The 15,744-nt window shown below is 45.7% G+C and overlaps 1 protein-coding gene across 3 annotated transcripts in view; it reads right to left on the reverse strand.

Moving 5' to 3' along the window:
- NT5C (5', 3'-nucleotidase, cytosolic) overlaps positions 1–15,744 on the reverse strand; it is a 531,233-nt gene that overhangs the window by 87,698 nt on the left and 427,791 nt on the right. For 2 of the 3 annotated variants that reach the window (XM_078654499.1, XM_078654500.1), the window contains 2 exons: positions 7,660–7,774; positions 7,223–7,582 (listed from right to left, as the gene is read on the reverse strand). The exons of the other annotated variant lie outside the window; for it this stretch is intronic. In XM_078654499.1, coding sequence (XP_078510625.1) covers positions 7,428–7,582; positions 7,660–7,774 — 270 coding nt within the window. In that variant the 3' untranslated portion in view covers positions 7,223–7,427. Of the gene's footprint in view, positions 1–7,222; positions 7,583–7,659; positions 7,775–15,744 lie in introns of those variants that run through there. 3 annotated transcript variants of the gene reach the window in all.

The raw sequence follows: 15,744 nt of genomic DNA on the forward strand, positions 1-15,744 counted from the left end.
CCCAGCCCCCAAATTGTACATGTAGCCCCATACTTGAAAAATTAAGGGACCTACCAATAATACTTAAAAACATCTTAATGGGATGCAAACGTGCAAACCGTGAGTCAGCTAATACGGTACACCATGGCACCATTAGTACATTTGAAGAAAGAGACACTATCACCACAGACTACCATAAATACATGTTCAATGATGAAATAGTCAAAACAGAAAAGAGGATTGAAAAAATCCCTAACAAAAATGCCACAACAAATAATAGACTCAAACTTTATACAAAAAAAGACAATAAATATAAAATCTGGAGAATCAATTGAAGACCAAATCCTACCAAAGGACGAACCCCCGGACCCGATCAAACATAGTGGATCATTGAAACAGATCAACCAAGACAGGAGCAGATAAAAATTACAAACATCCAACAGCCAGTCTTAGCCAAACGACAATAAAAACGTGCTAGAAAAGCCAGAAATCAACAATCAAATAGTAGACCTGCTAATAAGCAGGCCTTGGCCAATTATCCAATTTTCAATCTTCCCAAGAACTCAAGAAAACTCCAAATCCAAACTGAAGAGGAAGAACACTAGTCCACCGCTACGGACAAGAATCCAAGAAAACTCCAAATTCAAAGTACTAATGAGGAAGAACATCAGCCCACCTCTACGGAAGTACAATTCAGTGGGAAAGCACTCGTGCCAAGATCAAATACACCAACATGTACGGAGGAGTGCAATGATGATGAACCTGTGACCTACTCGTCAGAAAGGAGTAGTGCAAACTGGAGTGTCGACAGTGTCGACTATGAACCATCGGGAACAAACAGAACAGCTGGGAGCCCAACGGGCCAATCCAAAAACACCGGGAACAAATTAAAACAAGTAGTTCTGACCACTCAGCCGGAACATGGACAGACCACAATGGACTTGGAGTATAGTTCGAGAGTGACACTCAAGGGAGGTAATCGTCAAAGCCAACAACAAAAAAACAAAAAGTATCCCTTGTCCAGCAAACAACGGTCACTCCTAGAGCAACTCCTAGAGCAACTCTCACCAAATGGGACACTAAAAACCCTAGGCAAGTTACAGTGAAAGTTGATAAGAGCCTGCAAGATCAACTATTAGTCAACATAATCATGGAACATGATGGCCCAAAGATTATTGGTGGCACGGAAACAGAAACAAGGTCGGGTCCAGTCTACTTGACAACCATTGATGAACATGCCACAACCTTCGGGTTGAGTAGTCTGAAGAGAGATAACCCGAAAGTACTCACAAAAGTAAAGAGTCTCGAGAGCATACTGGGAAGGATGATAATAAGAACAATGCAAAAAACCTACCCAACAACACAAATGTTAAAGATAAAAAAAACGTAATGTGACACTGGACAAACAAGCAGGCAATGACCACCTCCGAGCAAATACATGACAAATCATCGAACACAAAAGGAAGGAAACTACTTATTCCAAAATATCAATCACAAGGCCCACAAGACTATCTGAATAGAGGAAATATCCTATGCCTGATGGCTGAAATCCCAAGTCTTCAACATATAACATCTGCTGACCTATTGGCAATAGAATTCGTAAACTCCGGAACCAACACAGCAAAGGAAGGCACCCTAGCAACTTGGAGGAATGTAGAACTTGTCAATGAGATACTACATGCAACCACTAAATTTGATGAGTGGGGAATCACTCTCAAAGAAGAGGCAACACCTGGTTACCCGTTCCCTCTCCTAATGAAAGGCGCCGCAAGAGAAAACATTTTAATAGAAAAATGCAACACATACTCAGTACTGCAAGGTGCCAAGGGAGCGGAAAACTCAAAATCTGAACATCAATACAGATCAAATAGTGGAACAAGAGAAGATTGAAACTATAATCAGGGTGGTAAAACAGATCAACCCTTCATAAAAATTCTATTTTGGAACATCGCTGGAGCAAAAGACATCTTAAGTGACAAAGTAAAAACGGAATCCTGGGACACGCATGAAATATTTGTATTACAGGAAACATGGCTAACAGCCCCAGTCGAAGTCCCAGGTAGAATAGGTCATCATATTAGTGCTACTCGAACTCAGCACTATGGGCGAGTCAAGGGGGGCCTGTCTGTTTATATCTCTACGGCACTAAAAATCAAGTCCTCCCAATTACCCGCGACCACCTCAGACATGCAAATAATTAAATTGGAAATGGGTCTACACGTCAGTACAGGAATAATCATTCTCATTAATATATACGCTCATCCAAAAACTAAAACAAAACAAGAGCTCTTCAAAAAAGTCAGCGATGTAATAGCAGAACTTCGTCTCGAACAGCCAACCTGGGAGATAATTCTCACAGGTGATTTTAATGCCAACTTATTACATCCCCATGAAGACGAAGACAATATTATCACTGCTAACGAACTATGGGCTGTAGAAATGCAGGTGATCCCATTGGCGAAAAGAATGGACAAAGTGGGTCGGCAACTGATGTGGCAGCTTGAACAGCAAGGTATGCGCGTGTTAAACGGGAGATTAAAACAGGACAGACCTGCTAATTGCACCTACATTGGTCCTAGTTCAAGTTCAATTCTGGACTACACCATAGTCCACTCTTAGGGCTAATTAAAAAGTTTCAAATCATCTGCTCTCCTGATAGTGATCACTCGGCACAGCATATTGAAATCAAAATAACTCCTCCCAAACATCTTGAGGCCCCAATACTAGCAGGGGAAATGCCAGCAACAAATTTGAAATGCTTAAGGTGGACGAGTGTCACACTACCGCAAATAGCGTTGGATGCAAAAAATCTAAGGCAAACGCTCATCTCAGAAAACCAACTGACCGTTGAAATATGGACCACCTTCTTGAACAAACTACCAAAGGTAGGAGCCAACGTCAAAATGAGGCATAATGGAAAGAACAACAGCCACCTCAGCAAGACATCACGTGCTTTCAGAAGGTGTTTGAGACAGTCCCTGAGGAGAGCACAAGGTCATAGTTCCTAATCCAAAGTATGGCAGGATGTACGTTCCATAAAGAAACTATACAAGAAACAAATTTGGAATGAGAAAACAAATGAGGACATCAATTTCTGGACAAAAATATTATACAATGCAAAAAATTCTGACTCCAGAGCATTCTGGTCACAGGTAAACTCATTGAATAGAACTGTAAACACAATAAGTATGACCTGGGTCTCGGAAATGGTATGGATACAGCATCTAATTGATACATTCTCAATAAACCCCATGACGCAGCCGTCATCAACAGTAGCCTTTGTATATAAAAGCTCAAACGCAGAGATTCAGTCCACAACTGCTCTCGATTTGACAAACATCTCGTATAAGAAGCAGGAAGGCTTAGACCAAACATCTCGAGCTTACGCAGAAGTAGAAATACTGCAAATAGTAAAGAAAAGTAGGCAAGATAGCGCACCAGGACCGAATGGCGTCCCCCAGGCAATTTACAAGCAAGATCCCCACTTTTGGGCCAGTAACTTTAACAATCTGTTCCGGACGATCAATGCCACCAGTCGGATTCCGGAAAGCTGGAGAGGCGCGATCATCAACCCAATATACAAGGGCGGTGATCGTAAAAATCCAGCAAATTACCGCCTGATCGCGCTGATCGATGCCGAGGCTAAATATTACTCCTCACTGGTGCTAACCGGCCTCGCAAAATGGTCTGACGATAACAATAAAATCCACGTAAATCAGTCAGGGTTTCGCCGTGGCATAGGTACCATGGCAAACGCCATAGCAATAAGCCTGATAGCTGAAAAAAGCCTACAAGAGCGTCAAGCATTACATCTATGTTTCGTGGACTTCAAGGCGGCCTTTGATCGTGTTAGCCGACAAACATTATGGGCCAAACTAAAGCAGCAGGACCTGCCGGATACGATCTTAAACCCAATAATGGACCTTTATACCAATACCTGGATGCAGATTAAGATTGATAATGGCCGAAGGCTAACACGGAAGATTACAACTAGTGAAGGATTAAAACAAGGCTGCGTCTTGGATCCTCATTTGTTTAATTTATTCATTGCTGATTTGACACCAAGGCTAGATGGGATTAATGCACATCCTCCACGGCTAGGAACTTTGCCCCTTACGCATCTATCCTACGCAGACGATGTTGTCCTCCTCAGTCAAACGAAAATAGGACTGCAACGTCTCATGCATGAACTGGCTGAATATACTAAACAGAACTTAATGGAAATAAACAGTACAAAAACCAAGGTCATGATCATAACGCATCGTCGTATAAAACAGCTGAACTTCACAATTGATAATAAGAACTTGGAAGTAGTGGATAGCTACAAATACCTGGGGATACATCTGGACAGACGGTTCACCTTCTACACGCATTTTGACGCTATTGAAAAGAAAGGAACAGCCTTACTGCATGCATTTTTCAGCTTATCCAAGCAGCTAAAAGGCCCTCTGTTCACTCCCCTCCTCACAGTTATCAAAGCCAAGCTACTCCCAACGATAGCTTACGGCAGTGTGGTACATAGTGGAAGGAGTGCATCGCTATTAGATAAAATCCAAATAGGAGTGTACAAACGTGTATTCATCTTACCATGTGATGCTTCACCCACACTGGTTCGCCTCGAATTTGGTTTGCAGTCCCAAATATTGCATAAAAAATACGAGACAGTCAAAGTTTGGTATAACATCTGGCTCAATCGCGAAATAGAAATTAAATCTGCTATTTGGAAAGCCCTGCAAAGCAATTCCGATTCCCAGTATGCCAAGTACTTAAACTCCTCCTTGAAAATTACTGAGATGGCGTCAGTGTGGAAAAGAAAGTTACCAGTTTCATCATTTAAGCAGACAGTAAAAAAGGCAGACCAAAGATAGTGATTAATTCACAAATATATTCAGTGTGCCACTTGCAAAACCGATACCCTCTGTCCAAGGGCACCACACGTGAGCACGAGTCCAAAATGATTATCATCAAGTTTTAGGGCACCACTCCAATACAATACAGTCAATGTCCAGTTTTTCAGAGTCCTCATCCAATTAAGGAGTCTTGATATTTGCTCAATTCGTGTTTATTTTCTTAGTACCAATTTGTCAAAAAGAATCATCAGCCAACGCGTTTCGTTCTGAACACCAGAACTTCTGACATTGACTGTATTGTATTGGAGTGGTGCCCTAAAACTTGATGATAAACATGCACTCGTTGATCGAAGACAAAACAACTCTAAGACACCGTGCACGCGCTTGGATGATAATACAATCCTACAAAAGGCTGGTACCTGCAGCCTATTTAGGCCTTGCTTTTCCATCGCATTTAAAACTAAAATACCTAAAGCTACGCATGAGCAAACTGCCAACAAACGCCGACCAACCTGGCTGGAGGATACCGGGCCCGAAGGCTATGTGGTGCTGCAGTACAAGATATCATCCACTTGATCTGCATTTGTCCAGTATTGAATTGTGATCGCCGGAGCCTACTAAGGGTAAAGTTCAACGAAATAGGAATTCGCACATGCCGCTCAGCGATATTACATGCGTTGGACTCAGCAGATCCACAATTCATTTGTCGAATAATTAAATATGTTATTCACTTTGAAAAAAAACTTACTGAAAAGCTAACACAAGCCTGAACTTTTTGAACCTTGAACTTTCACTGGCTAATTTAGAATTTGTTTCCGAAACCATTAGGATACCAAGAATACCTGTGTTTTAATCGTTTTAATTAACGGTTGTTTTAAAATTTGTATTTTTTTGTACAATAGCTCGTATAGGAAAGTATTTTTGCTTATTGTTACATTGCATTGTATATTGTATACAAGTAAAAGAAGTGTACGACAGAGCAGCATTCAGCGATGGAAATGTGTGGTCCCAGGACCGCATGTCCAAATGCAATAAGATCCTACAATGGTCCCATGAGGATAATGGGAGGACACTACAAGACCGAAGACAACGGGAGAATGAGGAAATTACCCCGGGAGGAGCAGAGAACCCAGGAGCAGGTGAAAACAGTGAGGAGTTGGGAGACAATAACATACCTGTGGCGGAGGAACAGCCTGGAGGGGAGAGTGTGACCCCGAGGAGAAAAGGGCCTTGTACCCAAGGAGATAAGGTGGTGAGCCCTGCAGAGAACAGCACCGGGGAAGTTCCATCTACTCCGTTAAGACGCACACGAGCAGGCAGAGTGGTGGTAAGGCCCACCCGCTTTCGAGACTTTGAACGGGGGGAAGCTAAACAGCCTTCAGATGTAGAGAGACTATGTGTTTTCTTTTGGCAATAAAAAGGGGGAGATATGTAGAGTCGCGCTCTAGTCTATGCGCGCTACGTCACAACGTAGCACGCGAGGCCGCCATTTTGGAGCGCACTGTGCATGCGCGAAGCGGAGAAAACGATCGGAGAACGCCGGACGCCCGGCGCTCTCCTGCTCATGTTGTATAACCAATAAATACATAGTTTACCGTCTTCTGCCTTCCTGGTAATCATTTTCAGGTGCACTCTACAACATTACAATGTATGGTGCAGGATCATGCATGTGACCTCACAAGGAGGAAGCCAGAGTGTAAACACGTTGCCTACGTTCTACTTTAGAGGTTTTACATCCCCGTATGTATATAAATGTCGATGTATTTCCAGTACACAAGGGACGAAACTATGGATTAAAGATTAGTTAAAATGTACCAATATTCCAATACACTTGTTTTCTTTCTGTGTAAGCACTCTAACAGAGTGTGTGCTTTTCACCTGGCTCCCTCGTGCCCGTCTCCCCCGAGGTCTGTTGTCCCAACTACCCGCCCTTCCTTCGCTATCCGTCCTGTCCCCTTCCACCATCCTCTGCTGTCCTTTTTGCCCTTTTTGTTGACCATACTGACTCACCTGTTGTCTGTTTTCTCCCCCTGCCCTCTCTACATTGTACTTGCTACCCCAATTAATCACCCCCACCCCACTACCCAAGCCAATAGCTCGCCCACAGGCCTTTTTTTAATTGCAATTGGTATTATTACAGATGTGCTGTGAAGCAGAGGTCTGCACATCTACTTGCCACAACTCAATTTGTCAGCATGTTTAAGGCTATTAATATCCAATGCATCTATTAAAGATCTTCGAGGAGGATTCGCCCTAGTGAGTTTGTGTGTCTATGCACCCATTTGCTTTCTGTCCAAAGCCTCATAAAAATATCAGCAAACTCCTCCTGCAGCCCAAATGACAGCTGTTGAGATTGAGGGTGCTCAGGGAAATCACAACGGGCAGAGGAAACCAAGGAACATCAAACCGTACAGAATGTCTTTCATGCCATTGCAATTTATTAAAACTGTGAGGACGTTGGTGCACATCAGTGCAAGGGCCAGTGAGAAATGAGTCCTGTTAGGAGACATGCCCTCAGATGGAGCAACTTGGTGCAGACATGCCCGGGCCAAGGACACTTGGAAGCACTTGCATCAGAAATCCTCATGTATGTCCTTGCTATCTGGCAGTCAGTTCCTTGCGTTTGTTATCCAGAATGGATTTCCAATCAGAAGTCCAGCTGTCCAGGCGCTTGCGAGGGGGCAGCCACTCCAACTTGATGTTGTGGAAAGTAGTCATGAGAACGTGTTCCCAAGTAGGTTTAGTAAGCAGCCCTAGGAAGAAAAGGCAGACCGTTATTACCATGCCACAGTGCAGTCAAAATCAAGCTCTCTAGGTAAGCAGATCACACCTGTTATATCGTCCTTGTCGTCAAACAGCAGGTGGCCGCTAACCAAGGTCTTGTCCTTACAAATGATGATTCTGTCCACAAACTCCGGTCCAAACCTCTGCCGCACCCAGTCGTACTGAAAAGGTAAAGAGAGAGAGATGTGTTTTTATCACCGTGGTCTGCACAGCACTGTCTTCTTTTTCCCCGAAGGTCCCATTGCTGGAATTGTGCACAGTCCAGAGGTTTTACACATCTCAGTACCCAGAACTCTGCAAGTGATCCGTGAAGCATGTTCAGGAGTGTACTGTATGCAAACCTTACCCATAGAAAAATGTGCAATAGTGCTACTAACCTAATGCGTCGTTACACTCCTAATCATCACAGCAACTTCCAATTGTTAAGAAAAAGGATCTTGGCAGTACCATATTCCACCACCCAGCAGCTTCTTGGTGATAATGGACCTTCTCTAGGGCCCCAAAGAAACAATGTGATGCACTGTAAGGATAAGTTACTTACCTGTAATTCTGGTTCTCTTCCAGGGGTATACTCATCAAAGTCCCACCCATATATATATAGATAATATGCATATACATATACAAATGCAGCCTGAAAACATATTACTAGGCTCCAAAACTGCCATCATTGCATTTAAATCTTTTGCATTTGAAAAAATAAAGACATATAAGTCATAATATACATATGATATAGATAAAGAAAACTGCCCCGAGTTTGCATTGAAACACACAACCTTTATTTTCAAAGGTAAAAAGTCAAGATCATAGAGGCAGCTTTAGCCTAGAAAGGCTGCATTGAAAACAATTGGAAAATTGGCGCTGTGCCTTTAAGACCTCCAGGAACCCCCAGGCTCCCATCATGCACCACAGGTGACAGTTAGGTCAGTTCTTTTGGACGGCGTATAACAGTGTAATTACAGAATGGGTAACAGGTACATATATATATATAGACATGGTATTCGTCCGGGGAGGAGGGAGGGTTGCTTATGACTTTGATGAGTATACCCCTGGAAGAGAACCAGGATTACAGGTAAGTAACTTATCCTTCTCTTCCAGGGGATACTCATCAATAGTCATAAGCACTGAATAGAGTAGCAAGCCCATCCCCGTACCCTGCGGACGAATACCAGCATATCAAAACCATTTCACCAACATATATTACCCAAACAAATTTCTCAAGGATGCTTGACCGAACTGAGCATCCGCTTGAGTATCAGAATCAAGGCAGTAATGGCGTGCGAAAGTATGTACTGAACGCCATGTGGCTGCTTTAGAAATTTCTTGAATAGGTACATTCCTAAGCATTGCTATCGTAGCAGCTTTGCCTCTTGTAGAATGCGCCCTCGGCTTGCCCGGGCGCTGCTTATGTGCCAGTTGATAAGATAACATGATACATGACACTATCCATCTAGAAATGGACCTTTTAGAGGCAGGAAAACCAGTGTTTAACGGATCATAATTCACAAACAGTTGGTCAGACTTTCGTACGCTTTTTGTTTTATCAAGATAGAATTTTAACACTCTTTTTAGGTCTAGAGAGTGCAGAGCGCTCTCAGCAGGAGTGACAGGGTTTGCAAAGAAAGTAGGAAGAGTAACTGACTGGTTGATGTGAAAATCCGGAACCACCTTAGGAAGGAACCTCGGGTGAGTAAGTTACACCACTGTGTTCGTGTGAAAAACGAGATAAGGTTCTGTAGAGCATAAGGCTTGTATTTCGCTTACCCTGCGAGCAGATGTGATTGCCACGAGGAAAGCAGTCTTCCACGAGAGATGCTGAAGGGAAGCTTTGTGAATGGGTTCGAATGGGGGACCCATTAGCTTAGAGAGGACTATATTCAGCTCCCAGGGGGGAGATGGAGCCTTAACGGGAGGATAAACCTTCTTGAGACCCTCCAGGAAATCTTTAAGAACTGGCATGTGACAGAACAAAGCCTAAGTGGGAGAATTTCTATATGCTGTTATCGCTGCCAGGTGAACCTTTATGGAGGAGTATTGCAAACCTGCTTTGGCCAAATACAAGAAGTATGGTAACAGTACCTGTTCCTGACCTCGAATAGGGTCATGACCTTCAGCAGTACACCACAAGTAAAAACGCTTCCACTTAGAAGCGTAGGACTTCCTCGTAGAAGGTCTCCTAGCCTCCTTCAAGATCTGCATGCAGTCTTGAGAGAGGCCTAAATGTCCATATTGGATGAACTCAGGAGCCATGCTGCTAACCTCAGGCACAGCAGGTTGGGGTGGAACACCTTGCCGCCCGCCCTGGTCAGCAGATCCGGATAACGTGTTAACCTCCTGTGTGGTACTTTGGACAGGTTAAGAAGGTCCGGGTACCACCACGAGCGAGGCCACTCTGGAGCAACCAGGATCATCTCTGTCTTGGACTTGTACAGTTTCCTGATCACCATGGGGATGAGGGGAATTGGTGGAAAAGCGTAGAGTAATGTCTCTGACCAGTCTATCAACAGAGCATTCCCCTTGGAACCTGGTTGCGGGTACCTAGATGCGAATACGCAGCTTTTAGCGTTTTCGGGGTCTGCAAAGAGATCAATATCTGGTGTCCCCCAGTTGTGGAAGATGTCTTGCGCTACCTCTTGTTTTAGCACCCAGTCGTGTGCTTCTGCGAAATGCCTGCTTAGGTCGTCCGCTTGGACGTTGAGTGTGCCCGGTAAGTGAATCGCAGAGATTTTCATGTCTCGTGCCAGAAGTCATTTCCAAATCGCCTGAGCTTTCAGCGACAGGGGTCTGGATCTGGTTCCCCCCTGCTTGTTCAGGTAGTACATCGTTGTTGTATTGTCCGTCTGAACAAGCAGAGAAGTCGATGTGATGGAAGGAAAGAACGCTTTGAGAGCTAGATGTACCACTCTGAGTTCCAGCATGTTTATGTGGTATAGTTGTTCTTTCTCTGACCACATTCCTTGGACTTGTAGTGGTCCCATATAAAGGGACGCATCCGTCACCAGAGTCTGCAGTTCCTCTTGAAAAGGGACTCTTGCGATGAACCCGTCGCATCCATCATTGGATGGAGAGTCGGACAGACAGAGGTTTAGATAACTTGTCCTCCCAACAATTGGAGATTTGGGACCACTGATCCTCCAGAGTCTGCTGCAGAGGTCTCATGTGAAGTCTGACATTTGGAATTAAAAAAATGCACGAGGCCATGGAACCCAGCAGAGATGAGATCTGCCTGGCCATGGGTTGAGGTATCTTTAGGAGAGTTTGACAATTGTGGAGAATGGATGATAGTCTCTCCTCCGAAGGATACGCTCTTGCGTTGACCGTGTCCAGAGTTGCGCCTAGGTAGTGTATCCCCTGTGTTGGATTGCGGATGGACTTTTTGAAGTTTACGTGCAGACCGAGCCGCTGTAGTTGTTGAATGCAGTACGTGAGATGCTGCTGCAGAAGAGTTGGAGACGCACTCTTGAGAAGCCAGTTGTCTAGATAAGGGTAGACAAAGATTTGCTTTTTCCCCACAAAGCAGCTACTACTGCCATGCACTTTGAGAATGTGCGAGGAGCCGACCTCAGCCCGAAGGTCAGGACAGTGAACTGGAAGTGGTCTGATTGGATGCGAAACATTAGAAACTTCAGATGCTTTTGAGAGATTGGTATGTCGAAATAGGCATCTTGAAGATCTATGGAACACATCCAGTCCCCTTGATGTAGATGCAGGATAATTTGATGCAATGCCAGCATTCTGAACCTCTCTCTCAGAATGAACTTGTTGAGATGTCTGAGATCTAGTATAGGCCTGAACTCCTTGTTTGGACCTTTCTTTGGGACCAAAGAATATCGAGAATAGATTCCCTGCCGGCGTTGATGCCATGGGACCTCCTTGATGACTTTCTTTAGGAGTAGAGCGGACACCTCTTCCCTCAGAAAATGTATGCGATGGCTTTTGAGGAGGAATAGATGGTGGAGGGGACTTGAACTTGATGGTATACCCATTCTTTACAATATTTAGCACCCACTTGTCTAGTGTGATTCTTGTCCACTCTTTCAGGTAGAAACAGACACTTCCCCCCACCGGAGTCGGTAACGGAGATACGGGAAGCAAGCACTCACTGCTTTTGTTGTTGCTTGGCAGCAGGTGTGGACTATCTGGAATTACGACCTCTTACTCTACCAGGACGACGCTGGGAGAATTGTGACCTTCCTTGATTTTTCTGGGAGGACCACTGAAGGGTTTGAACCCTCTGTTGGTATTGTCGCAGATCGTAAAGGCAGTAGCGTCGCCTGAAGTTCTTCCTCTTCTCAAGCCCAACCGCCTTCACCGTATCCAGCTCAGTCTTCATCCTGGACATTTCGTCATCAGCATGAGAGCCGAAGAGTGATGTGCCATTAAAGGGGAGATTAAGAATGCGATGTTGTGCCTCTGGTTTCAGCCCCGTCAATCTCAGCCAGGCAGAGCGTAGGGCACAAATCCCATGAGCATAACCATAGGCAGCGAGATCTGAGGCATCAGCCGCTGCACTGATAACTTGATTGGCTACTAAGGCACCTTCATGTAGGATTTCCAGGAAATTGCTTGTTCTCTTTTGGGAGTTTCTCCATGAAATGTGAAAGAGAGTCCCACAAGGAAGGAGTAGTTTCTGTCCTGTAACTCCAGTTCTGTAGTAGGGGTATCTCTGTCATAGTCATAATCTAGTGAATAGTCCCGCCCATGTGCGTGGACCCCGGAGCAATCAAAAATAATCTCTTAAAGTGTCGAAAAATGCAGAACTGCACAGACACTTAAGAGAGAATTAAAGACAGATAATGCAGCCTATAAAACAGGCTACACTGTCCAGTACTTCAACTAGAAATTCCACCAAAAAAATCCACAAAACAGCAAAGCCTGTACAGATTTCCCTTGCTTCAGCAGCAAAAACCCCTCTGGAATGATAGAGAGGAGGACCTGGGCAGACAAGCCCCATAGGCTGCCATTATGTGGCTCAGAACAGGATACTGTGCCTTTAAGAGAACCTTCCAGAACTTCACAGTATCCCAGAATGCACTGCAGGTCCCCTTTACTTTCAGTTCTTTTTGAAGGCGTAACACGCCAGACCTGTAGCATTCCTTACATGAATATCTCTCTCCACCGGGGAGGCGGGCGGGCGCTTATGACTATAACAGAGATACCCCTACTACAGAACTGGAGTTACAGGACAGAAACTACTCCTTCTGTAGTAGGGGATCTCTGTGTATAGTCATAATCTAGTGAATAGAATGGCAAGCCCATCCGCACACCAAAGCGGCGACGAGAAATAACACCACTATTGTGCGAACAGATTTCGCAGCGAAGCCTGCCCAACCTGAGCGTCTGCCCTGGCATCAGTGTCCAGGCAGTAATGCTTAGCAAAGGTATGGACCGACTTCCAAGTGGCCGCCTTGCAGATTTCTGCAATGGGAACATTACGAAGCAAAGCCGTCGTGGCAACTTTGCCCCTGGTGGAATGAGCCTTAGGTTTGCCCCCTAAGGTCTTATTAGCCTTTTGGTAACACAATTGTATGCAGGACACAATCCACCTCGAGATGGACTGTTTAGAGGTAGCAAGACACGTCCTAACTGATCCATTATTGATAAACAACTGGTCCGACCTACGAATATCTTTGGTTTTATCCAGATAAAACTTCAATACCCTCCTAACATCCAGGGAATGTAAAGACCTTTCCGCTGGAGAAGAAGGATTCTGAAAAAACGTAGGCAAAGTTATAGTCTGGTTGACATGAAAATCAGAAATAACCTTGGGAAGAAATTTAGGGTGAGTACGCATAACAACCTTAGCAGCATGAAATACAGTATAAGGTTCTTGGCAACACAACGCCTGAATTTCACTCACCCTGCGGGCCGAAGTAATGGCCACGAGGAACGCCGCCTTCCAGGACAGGTGCTGCAATGAAGCCTTATGAATAGGTTTAAAAGGCTCCTTCATCAATCTGGACAGCACCACATTAAATTCACATGAAGGTGAAGGAAGCCTGACAGGAGGGAACACTTTCTTCAAGCCTTCCAAAAAATCTTTGATCACAGGGATCTGGAAGAAGGAAGTCTGTGAAGGGCATTTCCTGTAGGCAGTCAATGCATCCAGATGAACCTTAATGGAATGGACATTAAGGCCAGACTACGCCAGATGTAGAAGATATGGAAGGAGGACATCTTCCTTACATGTCGTCGGGTCATAGTTCTTGGACTTGCACCAGATGCAAAACCTCTTCCACTTGTAAGCATAAGAAGTCCTAGTGGAAGGTCGCTTAGCCTCCTTCAGTATGTCCATACAATCTTCTGGGAGATTCAGATGGCCATATTGCACTATCTCAGGAGCCATGCCGCCAAACTCAAAGACGAGAGGTTGGGATGCAACATCTGCCCCCCGAACTTCGTGAGAAGGTCCGGCCTGCACGGCAGCCGCATGTGAGGAAGAAGAGACCGGTGAAGCAGGTCCGTGAACCACCACTGCCTGGGCCATTCCGGGGCAATCAGGATCATCCGCGCCCTGGACTGGGACAGCTTGATGAGCACCGCCGGAATCAGGGGAATGGGTGGAAAAGCGTACAGAAAGCTGTTCGACCAGTTGATCCATAACGCATTCCCAAGCGTCCCCTGCTGGTAGTACCTGGAGGTGAAGTCTCGGCATTTGCTGTTTTCTGCGGTGGCGAACAGATCTACTTCTGGAGTTCCCCACCTTGCGAAGACTTCTCCTAGTACTTCATTGTTTATGACCCATTCGTGGTTTTCCTGAATCAGTCTGCTCAGCGCGTCTGCCTGAACATTCTGCACACCTGGCAGATGGGTAGCCGTTATCGTCAGTCCTCGGGCCAGAAGCCAATGCCAGATCGCCTGCGCCTCCTGCGACAGAGTGCGTGATCTCGAGCCCCCCTGCTTGTTGAGGTAATACATCGTGGTCGTATTGTCCGTCTTTACACGCAGAGAGTTGGTCTGGAAGGACGGATGAAAGGCCTTCAGCGCCAAGTAAACAGCTCTGAGTTCCAGGAAATTGATGTGGTACGTGGACTCCATCGGGGACCACGTCCCTTGAATCTGTAGGTCTCCGGAGTACGCTCCCCAGCCCTGGAGAGAAGCATCCGTCACGATAGTCTGAGTGGGAATGTCCTTGTGGAAGGGAACCCCTCTGAGGAGATTCGCCGCTGAACACCACCACTTCAGAGACTGAAGAGCATGCAGAGACAGTCGTATCTTGTCGTCCCAAGATCCTCTCCTCTGATCCCATTGATCCTCCAAACACTCCTGCAGCGGTCTCATGTGCAGCCGCGCGTGTGGCATCAGGAAGATGCAAGAGGCCATCGATCCCAGTAGAGAAGACACCGTCCTCACTGTTGTAGATGGAGTGGTCATAAGAGCCTGAGCCTTCCGAAGCAATGATAACCGTCGCTCCTCCGAAGGAGACACGCTTGCAGCCAGCGTATTGATGGAGGCCCCCAAGTACTGAATGCACTGCACCGGAGTCGGGACAGACTTGGACATGTTGATGTGCAACCCCAGCTTGTTCAAGAGAACGCAGGTCTTCTGGAAGTGCGCTTGAGCTTCCGAGAAGGAGGAGGCCTTGATCAACCAATCGTCCAGGTACGGGTAGACAAACACCTTGTTCTTCCTCAGGTGTGCTGCTACCACTGCCATGCACTTCGAGAAAGTTCTGGGCGCATTTGCCTGTCGCAAGTCCAGAATGGGCCTGAACTCGTTCTTGTCCTTCTTGCGAACCAGAAAGAACCGGGAGTACAGACCTCTTCCTCTTTGAGACAGAGGTACGTCTTCTATCGCCCTTTTCCTTAACAGGATATCGGCCTCCGCCTGGAGCTCGCGCAGTTGATACTGCGAGCTGACCGGAGGAATCGATGGAGGCGGGCTGGTGAACCGAAGACTGTATCCATTGCAAACAATAGTCAGCACCCACTTGTCCTGAGTAATTTTTCTCCACTCTGCCAGAAAAAATTCAACGCTTCCCCCCTGGAGCGGGTAACGGATGAAGGGGAAGTAACCGCTCAGGGTCAAGACCCGGCCGGGCCTTTGTTCGCGGTAGAGGACTGTTGTCCACCTCTACCCTTCTGGCGCTTCTGGAAGGGTCTCCGGAACTGCTGCTGTTGTTGCTGCTGCTGTC

The sequence above is a fragment of the Lissotriton helveticus genome, chromosome 7, assembly GCF_964261635.1.
Source record: "Lissotriton helveticus chromosome 7, aLisHel1.1, whole genome shotgun sequence".
Lineage (NCBI taxonomy): Eukaryota > Metazoa > Chordata > Amphibia > Caudata > Salamandridae > Lissotriton > Lissotriton helveticus.